Genomic DNA, 17153 nt, shown 5'->3' with positions numbered 1-17153 from the left:
TGTGGAGGGAACATCCTTCAATGTCAGAACTCTCCCAGAGCTGTACAGGAAACGGGAAATCAGACAAAGGGCCAGTCTGTGCTCTGTGACATGGGTGCCCTTCCAGGCCCCCAAACTGAATAGAAAAATTCTTCATTGTTTGGGACAATCGCTCTTGAACACAAAAACGCACTGTAACTTTCTGTTCCCCTCTACGTGAAAATCCAAAGTTCTTGCTGGCTGTTGGACTACAACAGGAATACTGTACGTAGATAGTGTAAGTATGAAAGCAAAAAAAAAAAAAAGAGAGAGAGAGAGAAAACCTGGCATGTTTAACTTTTTACTTGGGTCCAGAAGTTCCTCCTCTAAAGAAAACGCCAACAGAAATCAAAAAAGAAATACAATTTAAAAGAGTTTAAAATGCGAGGAGTTAGTATGTTGCAAGCATAAAGCAAACTTTTAACAATGTATATGTCCCCACCTCCCCGCCCCTGCCCCGCCCCCACCTCCACTGTAACCCCTGAAGGCTAAGATACAAACAACAAACTTTGTCCTGAAAACAGTACCTAAGAATCGCTTGCCTTTCAAAGCACCCTAAAGTCTCAAGAAAGAGAACAAAATGCACAGAAGGCAATGAGAACCGGAAAGGAGGAGTGGCCTTGACCCAAGCAATAGGGTAGCAGTTTCTAGAAGGGAACATCTACCTTCATAGCACAGAATCCCGATGTTGTTGTTCATCTTGTCCAAGTACTGGTAGTTCAACAGGTCCATCTTCATAAATAGCATTTATTGGGCTAGCACAGAAAACCAGCTCTTTGCTTTCGCCCCGAAAAAGTACGTTTCCAAAATCAACTAGTGCTGAGCAGCTCCTGGCTCTTCTCTTAAACTTCACAAAGACGGAGGCCCGGCCTCGGATCAAAACAAAGTAAAAGTGAAAAAAAAAAAAAGACGCACACAAAATCTAACTTGCAGAAAACCCTTCAAGGGTTCGTGGGCAGACGGTATACGTCCTGGATCCTCAATGGAGCATTTAAAAATCGTTTCAGAAGTCTTTACGGGTCTTTCTTCGACGTAAGAAAGGAGCAAGGAAGGAAAACCCGAAGCCCATTTCCTAGGACAAAGCCGCGCTCGCGCCGCTCATAGCCCGCTGCGAGTTCACTGCGCTGACACGCCGACTATGCCTGGAATGACTCGTATGTGGACGAGCTTCCTCTTCCCAGCGGGAGGGAGCGCGGAGCATGCTCACTGAATCCCCGGGGCTCTTCACATGTCAGGGATGTTTTCTGCACAAGATCAGGCTCTAAATGTACTAAGTGTTTGAAAGAAAGAGAAGGAGGAGGTGGAGAGTCTGCAGGAGGGGCCGGGGCAGAGCTGCTCTTGACAGGAAGCAGCCCTGCCGCTGCAAAACCGGAGGAGGGAAGAGAAAACCCAGGAAGTCGCTTTTTCAGGAGCTGAGTACAAAGTCAAAAATCCATCATGGAAGCAAACTTCCATGGAATTTAACTCTGGTGTAGCTTCACTTTCGGGTTTCAGAACCCAAAGTGCTTTGCTGTGGTGCCTATCCCACATATTTCTTTTCTTTCCTTCCTTCTCTTTTAAAAGTCGTTTTACAAGGTCCATTTACACTTTAACTGTATATTTAAAATTTCAATGTCATGTTACATATAACTTCTCTCATAATTCTCATAACAACTCACATAAACACGTCAGGGATGGTATCCCCTTTTTACAGCAGCGGAAACTGGGTCTCAGAGGGATTAAATAATGGTATATGGCTCCCAAAATAGTTGGTAGAACTACTTTTAGAGTGTGTTGTTCCCTTAAAACCTTCTAAAAAATAAGGAGGGAAAGAGGGAGAGAGAAAAGGAGAAACAGGAAGAGAGAAAGAGAGAGAGAGAGAGAGTTTAAAGAAGTAAGACTACATATCCCAAACACGAAGCCTACCTGAGACGATGGGCGGGAGGGATAAAATTATTTTCATTTTGCGCATAGGAAAGCTGTCCCCTCTGTGTTTTAGAGGCTAACGGAACAGCATGCCAGCACATCACGTCTTACTGTAAGGACCGGGGCCTGAAACTTCACATCTCCAACATCCAGCACAAGTGGTGCCCAAAAGCTATTTACTGAGTCAGTAAATCACTGAAAGTTCAGAATCTTCAGCACGTGAAGAACACACTGGCAAAATAAAGGGGAAAAAATAGTCTTCTCTTTGGAGGTGGCACCTAGCTTTTGGCAGCATGAATAGACTAGTAATTCACCACAGGAGGTGTTTCCATGCTAATACTATTGTATGCTATTTGGAGATTTAGAAAACACCAAGGGGTGTGCTATGCTGTAGACCAAGACTGGACATTGTAATACCCTAAAAGAAGAACTGGATAAATAATTTCAAGCGCTTATATGTTAAAAGATCAGCAGTTGCACTTTGGGTAACAGGCATGTTCACGACAAGTTGTTCTAATAGAATCCTATCTGGAGATAAATACAACACCCAATACTGCTGCCGTCCCTGCTGCAATAGGAGTAAATGGCATAGCAGCAGGTGACGGAGGCAACAGAAAAATCGAGATTTCACAAGCTTTAATTTACAAGGCTATTTATGAATGCTAGATTACATATTCTAGAATCTGAATAAGCTATACTGAAAGGTATGTACACCATCAATTGTAATTAAAATACTTGATGGTACTTGACGGGGAGGGTCAGAAGAAAACTCTTACAGCATCTAATATATATTATTGTATTTAATCTTAATATCTTTAGGTACAGATTCAAGTTCAACTGATAGTTTTGGTTCAAATTCAATTACCCAGCTGGTTGTGGAGAACAATTACTGTGCTACATTCTTTGACGTAACTTCTCAATCAGAAAACGTTATGAGTCATTAGCACACCCCATACGGGAGAAAGCTGGCGCACCTTGGAATCAGTGTGGAGTTTTTAAAAATCCTGAGGCTGTGGGTGCACCCCAAAATAATCTGAGGGGGTGGGGCCCAGTGTTGGGATCGATTTTAAAGAGTCCCAGGCGATTCTAACATGCGCCCAAGATTGAGAACCACCGCTCTCATCTCAGAGGGAAAAAAATCACCTGCCTTCAGATACTTCATTTTACACAACTTATTTCGAGAAGGAAAGTTTTCTTTTTAAAGTTCAGTGATTTAACCAGATCCAAACAATCCAGTGCTAACGATATGAGTAAAATATTTAGTAACTTCCCTTTAATGACTCAGTGTCACTTACAATGTAGTTTTCACTCTCCAAGAGGCAACCACCCATGTGGACACAGGCCCACAGGTACACCTTGACCTGTGTTTGCAATGAGCAGAGGGAAAATAAAATCCCCAGCCCCCACGGCGTGTTTCCCACTAATCTGGACGCTACTGTGGTCCTACTTAGAGCTACAGAAGAGGAGAGTGAACAGGTAGAAACTTTGACAGCAATTTGACAGAGTCATCTTAGGTCCTGTAAATCTTCCAGGCGGGCAGTCTGAGAAGCCGCGCCCTGAAGGGTGGCGGCCACACCTGCCGACTCCGCAGGGCAGCCAGTCCCTGCAGCTGGACCTATCCTATCACAGCTCCCCACATCGTCCACCTTCCGCTTCAAGCAGTGAACTACCTACGGTTACTCTCGAAAACCAAATTATTTCATGTCTCAGTGCACACGCCCCCTCTTTGTGCAAGACTTTCCCAGCCTCTCTCCCAGCAAACACCCATTCTTCCTTCAGGACTTGGCACACGTCTCCTTTGTCCTGTGGGACCCCCGTCCCTCTGAGTCCTCACTCCCAGGCCTGTACCATCATTTGCCCACCAACATGCTTCCATCCTATGCACGTCCAGGCTTTAGGAGCCTGGCTATGCCTTCTGTACCTCTGCAGGGCTGGTCTGGCAGGAGCCTGACACACGGTAGGCCATCAATAAATTCCTGTTGAATCAAATCTCTAAGATGAAAACACCTCAAAGGCAGACTCTCCATCTCGCCCTCCCTACTCCCAGCACATACCAGATTATCTAACTCAACGTTTCTCCAACTGGATTCTGTCAGAATCTTCTGGGGACACAAGTCCTCACATCTGAAGAAAACTCATGTAGATTCTGATCAGGCTTCAGGTTATGGTCAACATATCCAGCGAAAAACTCCAAGCGCTGGAAAATGTCAGTGCTTCTCAAGTTCATTCACAGACTAACACTGTCATAATTAAACTACCAACAGAATTCTTCTTAAGGAAACTGGAAGGATGGTTCTAAATTTTATCCACCAAAAAAAAAAAAAAAAAATCAGGTAGAAAGTTGGGTTTTTTTGGATGAAGAAATTTGATCTATCAGATATTTAAAACATAAAGCTACTGTATAGCATAGGAAACTATACTTGATATTTTGTAATAACCTATATGGGAAAGAACCTGAAGAATCATATATATACATATATATATGTACACATATAACTGAATCACTTTGCTGTACACCTGAAACTAACACAACATTGTAAATCAACTCTACTTCAATGAAATAAAACACATAAATAAAGCAAAGAACATTTTTGGGTAGAACTGGAAAGAGAATGAGAAAAATGAAACAGATATTGTCACATAGTAAAAACTTTAAAAACTGTAAGAAAATGTTCAGACTATCTAATTTGGAATAGGGAAACATTTTCTAAGCCTGAAAAAGAATTAAATCAAAGAAAGAAGTCACAGAAGAAACTACTGTAGAATTTGACTGAATATACAAATTTTATGTTTCGTACATCTGAAAACACCAAAACCAAGTAGAGAGGCAAAACACAAAACAGAAGAATATATTTGTGACATATACCATGGTGGATGAAGGATGAATGTTCTTGGTATATAAACATTAAAGAAGAGAAAATAAGAAAAAATTAATCTAAATTATTTTTAAATGAGCAAAGAACATGAGAAACAAATGGCCAATACAGTTTTAAAAAGCCTATTCGAGGGACTTCCCTGGCGGTCCAGTGGTTAAGACTCCACGCTTCCACTGCAGGGGGCACAAGTTCGAGCCCTGGTCGCAGGGAAGATCCCGCAAGCCACGCAGCATGGCCCAAAATATAAACAAATAAAAGATAAAATAAATACACTTAAAATTTTTTTCTTAAAAACAAGCCTATTGAACCTCATTAAAAATAGAAAAAATACAAATTAAAAACAATTAAGTGATTCTCTACCTGCCAAATTAACAAAAAGAGAAAACATTTCAATCTTATTTAATGCTGGTGAGGTGAGCTGCCATTGGAATTTGTGTCACTGCTAGTAAAAGTGTAAGCAGTCCATGCCTTTCTACAAAGCAGTCAACATACACATCAAGCTGTCTGTAGTGCTGAAAATGTTCACATCCTTTCCTTGCTCTGGCCTCTAGTTCTAGAACTCTGTTTTAAGAAAATAATAAGATTTGGTCAAAGGATTACATAAAGATGCTTATCATGCTTCTATTTATAATAATGAAAATTTGAAAACCTAAAAGTCCAAAAATAAGGGAATGAATGAAAACTGTGGTATATCAATGACAGAATAGTATGCAACCATTATAATTCCTTCTAAAAAATATAATGACAGGGGCTTCCCTGGTGGCGCAGTGGTTGAGAGTCCGCCTGCCGATGCAGGGGACACGGGTTCGTGCCCTGGTCCGAGAGGATCCCACATGCCACGGAGCGGCTGGGCCCGTGAGCCATGGCCGCTGAGCCTGCACGTCCGAAGCCTGTGCTCAGCAATGGAAGAGGCCACAACAGTGAGAGGCCCGCATACCACAAAAAAAAAAAAAAAAATATATATATATATATATATATATATATATAAAATGACAGGAGAAACGATATACTCAAAACATATGCTAATGGAACTACATATGTTAAGTGAAAACAAGCAAATAAAAAATATAAAAATAGTATGTACACTAAACACCAATTTTGCTTATGTATGTATAAGTATACACACATATGCAGAAAGAAATATACACACACATGTATTTAAAAGACTGTACTAGAGAAAACAATAATTCAGAAAGATACATGCACCCCAATGTTCAAAGAAGCACCGTTTACAGTAGACAGGACATGGAAGCAACCTAAATGTCCATCAATAGAAGAATGGATAAAGAAGATGTGGTACATACACACAATGGAATATTACTCAGCCATAAAAAGGAACGAAACTGTGCAATTTGCAGAGACGTGGATGGACCTAGAGACTGTCATACAGAGTGAAGTAAGTCAGAGAGAGAAAAACAAATATCGTGTAATACCTCTTATATGTGGAATCTAGAAAAATGATACAGATGAACTTATCTGCAAAGCAGAAATAGAGACACAGACTTAGAGAATGGACATATGGATACCGGGGGGGAAGGGGAGGGTGGGATGAATTGGGAGATTGGGAATGACATATACACACCACCGTGTATAAAACAGATTACTAATGAGAACCTACTGTATAGCACAGGGAACTCTGCTCAATGCTCTGTGGTGACCTAAATGGGAAGGAAATCCAAAAAACAGGGGATATATGTATAGCTGTAGTTGATTCACTTTGCTGTACAGCAGAAACTAGCACAGCATTGTAAAGCAACTATACTCCAATAAAAATTAATTTAAAATGAAAAACAAGAAAAAAAAAGAAAAGGAAAAAGTCAAAAGGAATAAAATAAATAAAAATAAATACATGATTGGAAAGCATACCAAAATGTTAACAGTGCCTATCTTGGAGGGGTGGGCATTTTTTACATTTTCCTGTGTCTCTAATTTACCTGCAAAGACTATATTCCTTATATAATCAATGTGACGGTGAAGGAAGGTCCTCACTTTTTAAAAAGCAGGGACATATGAGAAAATATGCCCTGGTGAGGCATAAGCAATGGATCATTTATATCTAATTTTTGAACACCGTGAAATGTCCTTTTCATTAGGATTTAACAGCTAAAGATTTAAAAATTCCAAACATTTATTTAGAACTCTGTAAGATTTAAAGATGTTTATAATGAGGTATCTGTCCTAAAGAACAGTCTACAATATGGCAGTGTATGTCAATTGTATCTCAGTAAAACTGGGGGGCTAAGGAAAACAGTCTACAAGGAGAAACTCCCTGTACTTTAAACTTTCAGAGAATGTAGACATGTATGCATGTGCTTTTGTCTTCTATTACTTACTAATTATTTCATGTATTAGTAACAATTCCCCAAACTAGACCATAAGCTTTGGAGAAAAGGAAAACTAAGCTTCAGTTCTTGGTATAAAGCTCCCCACAGTATAAAATAAGGGCTCCATAAATGTTCATTATGGCAGCGTCTCAACATCTTTGGGGAATAATGATGGCAAAATGACGACAGTAGGAAGCCAAGGCTAATTACTAGGTTAAATGGTTCTACTTGCTAGAGAGCTGACTACCAGTTTAGAATAGAATCAGCAAAACTGTGAGCTGCTTCATAAAAGCCAAATGATCAAAATCACTCTCGAGACACTTATTAAAAGATAAAATGCTGGGACTTCCCTGGTGGTGCAGTGGTTAAGAATCCACCTGCCAATGCAGGGGACACGGGTTCGAGCCCTGGTCCGAAAAGATCCCACATGCCGCGGAGCAATTAAGCCCGTGTGCCACAACTACTGAGCCCCTGTGCCACAACTACTGAAGGCCAAACGCCTAGAGCCCGTGCTCCGCAACAAGAGAAGCCACCACAATGAGAAGCCCACGCACCACAATGAAGAGTAGCCCCTGCTTTCCACAACTAGAGAAAGCCCGCATGCGGCAACAAAGACCCAACGCAGCCACAAATAAATACATAAATAAATAAAATTTAGGGCTTCCCTGGTGGCGCAGTGGTTGAGAGTCCGCCTGCCGATGCAGGGGACACGGGTTCGTGCCCCGGTCCGGGAAGATCCCACGTGCCGCGGAGCGGCTGGGCCCGTGAGCCATGGCCGCTGAGCCTGCGCGTCCGGAGCCTGTGCTCCCGCAATGGGAGAGGCCACAACAGTAAGAGGCCCGTGTACCACAAAATAAATAAATAAATAAAATTTAAATAAAGAAATAAAATAAAATGCTCTCATTAGCACATCTGCCAAGCAAGGAATATTTTAATGTTAAGTCTAACAATTATTTTTTCACAGACACCAGGAAAGGTAAATAACCCTACAGGGCTACTTGGTCCCCCCCAATGGATTCAACTGCCCTCTTCTTTCCAGGATGCTAAGTAACCAATATATTTAACTAATGCTTTCATTTTTATTTTTCTCCTTACCACACATTTATTTTTTCAAATCACTTTAACCTGATATGTGACTAATAATCAAAAACCATACCAAAGGAAGAAAGTTAAGTCTGACTGTAACTTGATCTACATTATCAACTAACCAAAAAGTTGGATGTGCAAAAGTGCCATGTTTAAGAGCATCTCTAGACCCCACTGCAATCTATGGGCACATTCTTCAGTATAATATGAACAGTAACAGCAACAATGGTGATGATAATGTTTGTTAAATACCTCATTGGTCAAGGCACTCTCACTTTTTTATATTACCTTAATTACTAAGACAAGGTTGTAAGAGAAGGAAAGCATAGAAGAGGGTTTAGGTGAAAACAAACTTAGCACTGAGTGGTAAGAAAGAAGACTTAAGGAACGAAACTTTTTCTTTTAAATATTGTTTACAATGCAAAGTTCTGTGGCTCCTCAAAAGCTCAGCTAAAATCCCACCTTTCACAAGAACTCCATTAGCTAGGATTAATCTCTTTATGAGTCCACTGTATTTTAGGTTTACGCTGCATTAGTTCTAAAACAAGGCAGACTACGAGATGATTTATGTATCTCTCCCCTACGTGATTATAAAGACTGTTTTGTACACAGTAGGTCTTCAACAGTGTACCTGTTGAATCAAAGAAGACACCAAAACAAAACAATTTTCAAATGCCTCAAGTATCAAGGATGTAAACCTGAATATCTATTAAGTTCTCTGTGTTTTTTACATTTTCTGTCAAGGAAAGAATTCCTAAATATATCACAAAACATTGCTTATTTCTCTAATTTGGAGTTGCTCACACTGAAATGACGATGAAAAATACAGTATTTTCTCAAATTTTTCACAAAAGCAAATGCCATTAAGCTGTATGTTTTGACTTTTTTCTTTTTTTTTTTGCGATACACGGGCCTCTCACTGTTGTGGCCTCTCCCATCGCGGAGCACAGGTTCCGGACGCGCAGGCTCAGCGGCCATGGCTCACGGGCCCAGCCGCTCGGCGGCATGTGGGATCTTCCCAGACCGGGGCACGAACCCATGTCCCCTGCATCGGCAGGCGGACTCTCAACCACTGTGCCACCAGGGAAGCTCCACGTCTTGACTTTTATTGTTTATAAAACAGTAACATTTCTAAGCTAAAACACTCACAAGTTCTATTAAGTATGACTAGATTATGTGCTATAATATAATGGGATTTTAACACAAATATATGTACTTTTTAAAAAACTTAAAATGGTTCTTCAAAGCAAAGATTTAAACTTTCAATACAACAGCACCCTCTAAGGGTGAATTTTAAATTGCAAAGACAATTTTGGGAAAGCAAACTGCCTAATTTCTCACCTGAGTTCAAACACAATAAGCCTCTTACTAAACTTAAAAAGTCACAGTGAATCTCTTTTAACAAACAGTTCCACTCTCATTAAACTTTGCAAAAATTAAAAAAATCCTAACAAAATCAATTCTCTTGATATCAAATGAGTGAATAGGAAATCTGCTTTACTAACATGAATTTAAGATAAAAATAGCATTTAAAAGTTCGGACTAGGATTGATATTTTAAATAAATCAGCACTGGGGAAGGAAATATAATTAATTAGCATTCCCAAGAAAGGAGAAATATCTTGCAAAACACTATAACTTACTAGTTTTAAACTAGTGCCTTATATGCTTGAAACAAATGTTTCCTTATTAACAAAAATGATTATTTTAGTGGTTTTCATTATTGCAGACAATTTAGTTCAGTAAATCCTGTTCAAAGAACCTTCATAAATAAAATATTATTCTGATATTCACATTCTCACCAATTATAATTATCCACAGACGTATTCTTGCCAGGTTGGCTAGCACTTACTGACATGGTAAAAACAGAAGTCCAATGGAGGAAAAGTACTAAATATTTAACATCTGAAGGTCAATGTCACTGACAGTCCCAATTTCTGATTCAATCTTCACCTAGCAGTTCAATTTGCCTTCACAGTATTTCATTCATTAGGCACCATTTTTCTACCTCCAGAATCACCCTTTCAACCAACTAGGATCCAGTCTAAAAAACAGACAACACACCCGTTTTTTAATAGAACTGTAATGCTTCCTCCCAACCTGTGCGCCCTTCCAGTAACTATCCCATGAGGTAACTACTATCCTAACTTTTAAGAACGTTAGATTAGTTTGACCACTTAATACAAATAGAATCATATGGTATGTACCTTTATGTGACTGGATTCTTGCACTCAACATTATGTTTATGAATGTTAGCCTTCTTTTTAAGTGAAGGTGAAAATCATTCCTTTTCGTGGCTGTATAGTATTCCATTGCTCTAACTGACCACACTTCATTCTGCAGTTGATGAACATTTAGGTAGTTTCTATCTGGAGGATATTATAAATAGTGCTGCTACAAATATTCTAGTCTCTGCCTTTGGTGAGCATGGACTGCATTTCTGTTGCATACATTCAGCTTGAGTAGATACGTTAGGTCATAGTGAGCATACATTCAGCTTGAGTAGATGCTGTCAAATAGTTTTCCAAAGTATTTGTAGCAATTACACTCCCGCCAGCCGTGTATGGGATCTCAGGTTGCTCCACACCCTTGCCAGCACTTTTTCACCTTTTCATTCCTGCTACACGGGGAGTATGCAGCAGCCTCACTGTGGTTCTACTTCACACTTCTCTGACCGAGAGGAAAAACATTTAAATGCTCCTAAGAGGCAGAGGGATAGGATTCACCACACAGAACAGTGGGGTAAGGGTCTATCCACTGGCTCTCAAACAGAACCATTTTGCTCCCCTCAACCCAGGGGACCTTTGGTAATGTCTGGTTGTCACAACTTGGCGGCACCACGGGCATCTAGTGGATGGAGGCCAGGGATGCTGCCAAAGACACTACCATGCACAGGACAGCCTCCCTGAGCGAAGAGTTAGCGGGACCAAAACGGCAGTAATGCTGCTGCCAAGGAACCATTATCTAAGCGGACGGTTGTTAGAATCATCCCCCTTAGCCATGTAATCAAGGTAATCGATGGCCGGTACAGCTCAAGAGGTCAATTTCCTGCTGTCTTCAATTTCCTCAAGTTGAAGGAACAGAAAGACAAAGGGTATTTACTACGTGCTGGGCGTGGGGCCTGGCACATGGCAGAGCGCTAGGTTCTCTCAGGTATCTTGTTTCTTGTTAAATCCTCACAACAATGCTGGGAGGTACTTTCACCATTTTATAAATGAGGAAACATATCAGGCTGAGAAGCTTGTCCAAACTCACACAAAGAGTGTAGAACTGGGATCTGAAGCTGTGATTTTCCACTCTACCCAGGGTCTTACTTTTAACCAAAATTAAGAAGAGTTTTTAAAGTCTACAATGACTTATCTTGCAAGGGGCGAGTTTCACTCTAGATTTGCAAAAAGCAGGTGAATAAAAACTAGGTATGAAAACTAGATCATTTGTAATGTTAACATGCACCTGTAAGAACTGTACCCTACACTTTTTCAACAAATTCATCTTCTTCACCACGCCGTGATCTCTTTAAAGTTAGATCTGTGCCTTACTTTTCTCTGTATATGCCCCATAGGTTTCCAAGTAGGCTTAGCAGATGGGCGGCATCCCAGCCTCCCAGGGAAGCGCCAGCTACCAACGACTGTGGCCCCAGTAACAGGAACCACGGCCCTGGGGAGGGAGTCAGACCCTAGGGAAGGAGAGAGGAGAGCCTGGGACTAACCCAAGCAGGAAAGGGCTGTAGGTGACCATGACCACCTACAGGTGCAGACAGCAGTGGCTCCCCTCCCCCAAAGGAGGAGAAAGAAGCTAGAAGCTGAGGGGGTGAGGAACCCTGACTTCCTGAGCTCTCAGCACCTCATGCTGGTTTCCCAGCACAAGAGAGCACCAGACCCAGAGTCAGAACCACCAGGGTCCTATCCTGCTCAGACCCACTATCAAGCGATAGTGATCAAGGAAATCTACCTCCCGGCCTCAGTTTCCTCATCTGCAAAAGGGGTAGATCGAGCGAACCTCCCCTGCCCAGCACGGACCCGGCTAACACAGGGGTCCATAACCACAAAGTGCGCACAAATGTAGGGCACGACGGCCACCATTCTTCCTTAAGATGAGTCTTCCTCTGGATCCCATGAGGAGAAGCGGGGCCTGCCCCGACAAGGAGACGGCCCCACCCTGCCCCACCCCAAGAACCTCAAACAGAAACAGCATCCATAAAAAAGCAGCGGGAACAAAGGTCCTAGTAGCCCTGTCCTAGTAGCCCTTTCCTTCAGCTTAATGAGGCCGGAGTACATGGATTTCTGAAAGGAGAGGCCAGCAGTCCCGAGGCATTAATTCAAGCCGGAGGGGACCTGTGAAGGTATCAGCACACACCTTTTTTTTTTTTTAAACTTTAAAAATATCATAATGCATGTTCAGTTAAATTTAGCATTCTTACCCTACAAGCTGTCAAATATTCAAAACTCACATGGACTACTCACCCATCACTTAAATGAAACAAAAGCACATCTTGGGTCTAGTACTCGACACGACTTACTCTGCTGACGGAACACAAGATGCACCACGTCTACTACCACCCCCAGGCCTCGCCTCCCGTCCACCCCGCTTCACAGACACACTCTTCTCTCCTCCTCCTCCACTGTATCGGAATCAGCCGTAAAATTCTCAGGTTCTGGACAATTCCTCTCTTCTCTTTCGCCCCTCACCCCCATCCAACTGCAGGCTGCCACTTTCATTTGCAATCTCAATAGTTTCATATTTTATAATAAATGATGGTGATTATTATTTAGAAATGTTTTTTTCTGGATGAGCTAATGAGTTTCTCTTTGGTTTTTGTTACTGAAGGGATATGAAGAGGGAATTAGAGCTGTCCCTCCAGGGCAAAAAAGAGAGAGACATTTTTTATCACAATAGACATGAAGAATTTTGTTTAGCTCATTTTCAGCAACAGTTAACTGTGAGAGGCCTCCAAGTGCCCGTTTTACATTTCTTTGGGGAGAACACCCAGGCTACGTAGAAGAGATCTGTCTTTTCTCTCCAAAAAAAGGATGAAAAAAACTAAAATTACCAGTTGCCTCTAGTTCTAGGTGAGGCTAGTTACAAGAGGGTTAAGGAGCCTGACCACTTCACCCATAAAAGTGTCAGGTATAATCCTATTACTTCGGAATGCCTATCGGTGTTCTGTAACAGTCTGGTTATTCAAGGATCACCGCGACAGGCTTTCTGTGCTAACAGCCCTGTGCGAGCTGCCAAGAATTATGAACCTCGTTGCAGGAATGCCAATTTACACTGCATCTAAGTAAATGCTTCTTCCTGCTCTCTCTTCCCCATTTCCCCAGTAAAACAAGTTTTAAAAAGAGAGAGGGAAACACGAGTAAGAACAGCACTGCACCTGCACACTTAGTGGTGTCTACTCCCAAGAACAACCACGAAATGGCCTTACTTTATTTGCAGACGTGCTAAAGGTACAAACGGCTTGGAGCACAGGCTGAACCACTTCTAGTTTTGGGGTTTTTTTGTTTTTTTTTCACTTCTTTATTGGAGTATAGTTGCTTTACAATGGTGTGTTAGTTTCTGCTTTATAACATAGTGAATCAGTTATACATATACATATGTTCCCATATCTCTTCCCTCTTGCGATTCCCTCCCACCCTCCCTACCCTACCCCTCTAGGTGGTCACAAAGCACTGAGCTGATCTCCCTGTGCTTTGCAGCAGCTTCCCACTAGCCACCCATTTTACATTTGGTAGTGTATATATGTCAAAGCTACTCTCTCACTTCGTCCCAGCTTCCCCTTCCCCTGTGTCCTCAAGTGCATTCTCTACGTCTGCGTCTTTATTCCTGCCCTGTCACTAGGTTCATCAGTACTGTTTTTTAAGATTCCATATATATGCTACTTAGCATACAGTATTTGGTTTTTCTCTTTCTGACTTACTTCACTCTGTATGACAGTCTTTAGGTCCATCCACCTCACTACAAACAACTCAATTTCGTTCCTTTTTATGGCTGAGAAATATTCCATTGTATATATGTGCCACATCTTCTTTATCCGTTCATCTGTTGATGGACATTTAGGTTGCTTCCATGTCCTGGCTATTGTAAATAGTGCTGCAATGAACACTGTGGTACATGTATCTTTCTTTTCTTTTTTAAATAAATTTATTATTAATTAATTAATTATTTACTTATTTATTTTTGGCTGCATTGGGTCTTCATTTCTGTGTGCGGGCATTCTCTAGTTGCAGCGAGCAGGGGCTACTCTTAGTTGCGGTGTGTGGGCTTCTCATTGCGGTGGCTTCTCTTGTTGCAGAGCATGGGCTCTAAAGTGCGAGCTCAGTACTTGTGGCGCACGGGCTTAGCTGCTCTGCGGCATGTGGGATCTTCCCGGACCAGGGATCAAACCCGTGTCCCCAGCATTGGCAGGTGGATTCTTAACCACTGCGCTACCAGGGAAGTACCTATCTTTTTGAATTATGGTTTTCTCAGGGTATATGCCCAGTAGTGGGATTGCTGGGTCGTATGGTAGTTCTATTTTTAGTTTTTTAAGGAATCTCCATACTGTTCTCCATAGTGGCTGTATCAATTTACATTCCCACCAACAGTGCAAGAGGGTTCCCTTTTCTCCACAACCTGTCCAGGATTTACCGTTTGTATATTTTTTTGATACCATTCTGCCCAGTGTGAGGTGATACCTCATTGTGACCCACTTCTAGTTTGACCTGCAACCACCAAGGAAAGGTAACTGACATTTTCCTCTGGAGGGCTGACACACAGAACAGAAGCCTCCTTCCTCTTTTTTTTTTTAAAGATGTATTTATTTGTCTATTTTATTTATTTTTGGCTGCGCTGGGTCTTAGTTGCGGCATGCAGGATGTTTTGTTGCGGCATGTGAGCTGCTCTCTAGTTGTGACGTGTGCGTTTCTCTCTCTAGTTGTGGCTCACGGGTTCCAGGGCGCGTGGGCTCTGTAGTTGTGGCTCACGGGCTCTCTCGTTGAGGCGCGCAAGCTCAGTAGTTGTGGTGGGCAGGCTCAGTTGCCCTGCGGCATGTGGGATCTTAGTTGCCCAACCAGGGATCGAACCCGCGGTCCCCTGCATTGGAAGGTGGATTCCTTACCACTGGACCAGCAGGGAAGTCCCCTTCTTCCTCTTACCGAAGCGAACCTTCCAATCATCTTCTGACAGAGCACCGCAGTGTCTTTGCTGTCTTCATGTCATGATTAATGAAAGAATCAGCTGCGAGTTTTAATAAACTGGGAAGGCCACAGAGGAAAAAGATACATGAACTCTTTCTGGACCTTTCCTCTTATTCATCTGGCACGTGGCCCGCTATTCTTCATGAAAGAGAAAAATCATGCCCTCAATTTTCACTCGTAAACGCACTGAATGGAAAGAGCATCTGAATAACTTGCCCCACAGGCACTTATAAAATGTTTAAATGCCTACAGTGTACACTTAGTACATGAATGTGAAAATATTTTGAAGACCCAGAAAGTTTGTTATTTGGCTGTTGATAGAAGGCACTACACAAAATGTACCGCCCAGAGTTTGTTATTATTACTACTACTAAAAGAGCGTTGCTGAGCCCCAGAGGCACAGGCGTCTAGCGATGCTCCCCATACGCACCTCTTATCGCCAAGCCTCAGATACAAATTTATCCTGTCCAGGGTCAGGAGAGAAGTAAAAATCTAGCATTTAAACCCAACACAGATACAATTTTCATGCCTCCAAGAAGTATGCACTCGTCTTCAGAACCCTAGACATATGGGAAGCAAATCACGCAATAAACAGTATGGACAGGGTGCCACTTTAACCCAGGGACCACTTCACTGGCCTAGAACAGGATGGGGTCCAAAGATGAAGCCAACACGGCCCCTGTCCCTGAAGAGCTCATAACTGACGACAGACCACAGGAACCACAAACAAAAATAGAAGGCAGAGGAGGGAGAAACACTGTTTTCTGAAGGGACTTAGGGGTGAGCTTCATGAAGAAAGTGGCATTTGTCTGGGCCCTTAAAAGAACAGAATTCCAAAGTAGGGTTGAGTACTCCACTAGACATAAACAAAAGTAAACATTTGATATAACTCATCAATTATTCCAGAGGCATATGAAGTGAATTTTGATGACTGGGGACAAATGTAACTTAGATGATAGAAATATTTGAAATGTGCAATTCTGGAGGCCAGGAGTTAGTCAGAAGCAGGTTCCAATCTTGGTTCTGCTACGAACTAGCTCTGTGAGTTGAGGCATATAACTTAACCTCTCTGGTCTAGTTCTCCATCTTCGGAAAATGGGGATGATGGCGGCACCCCCAAAAGGCAGATCCTCTCTGTGGATGCCAGCACTCTTATCAGGACACTGAACACAGCCTGCTCTGGTCTCGAATGGCTTTACCTCCCCTATAGACCAAGAGCTTCCTGGGGTCCTCTGCTTAGTCTGAAACACTCAGCACAGTGCTAGTACTAGCAGACACCCCCTAATTGCCAAATTCTCCTCCTTCTACTGAATTTCTATTTACTATGAAAATACTTTCCTTTGTTCTTCAAGTTGTGAAATATGCCAATTTCAAAACCTGAGTTTTACCCGGCATTCATCAGCACATCTCTATCCCACTAGGATTTTTTGTTTGATTAATGTTACAGGTTTAAAATATATATATATATTTCTTTGGGGACTTGGGTATACGAAATGCCAGTGGAAAATCATTTGAATGTAGTTCTCAGAATTAAAAATTAAGTAACTGTGGGATCCTAAGAGAAGACTTTTAAGCATTATGTTAACTGAACCTGCATTTCAGCTTTGCTCCCACAAATCAAGGAAAACGCGGAACACCGAAGGGCGACGAGTCCACTGCATGCTTCACTTCATCAAGGCAGCCGTGGCACCAAAGAGCAAGATGATCACACACTACAGTCTTCCCCAAAATGCACACATATACCCTGCTTGTTTCTATTCAGACACTAAG

The 17153-nt window shown here is 41.9% G+C and overlaps 1 protein-coding gene across 7 annotated transcripts in view; it reads right to left on the bottom strand.

Annotated features, from left to right (window-relative positions):
- The window catches only part of VGLL4 (vestigial like family member 4), a 161916-nt gene that overhangs the window by 80020 nt on the left and 64743 nt on the right, over window positions 1-17153 (bottom strand). Inside the window, exon 1 of one of the 7 annotated variants that reach the window (XM_030840847.3) lies at window positions 684-1262. The exons of the other annotated variants lie outside the window; for them this stretch is intronic. Within the exon in view, the coding sequence (XP_030696707.1) occupies window positions 684-765 (82 nt within the window). The 5' untranslated portion in view covers window positions 766-1262. Of the gene's footprint in view, window positions 1-683; window positions 1263-17153 lie in introns of those variants that run through there. 7 annotated transcript variants of the gene reach the window in all.

This window comes from Globicephala melas, chromosome 11 (genome assembly GCF_963455315.2).
Source record: "Globicephala melas chromosome 11, mGloMel1.2, whole genome shotgun sequence".
Taxonomy (NCBI): Eukaryota; Metazoa; Chordata; class Mammalia; order Artiodactyla; family Delphinidae; genus Globicephala; species Globicephala melas.
This window is presented reverse-complemented; position numbering and strand designations above follow the sequence as displayed.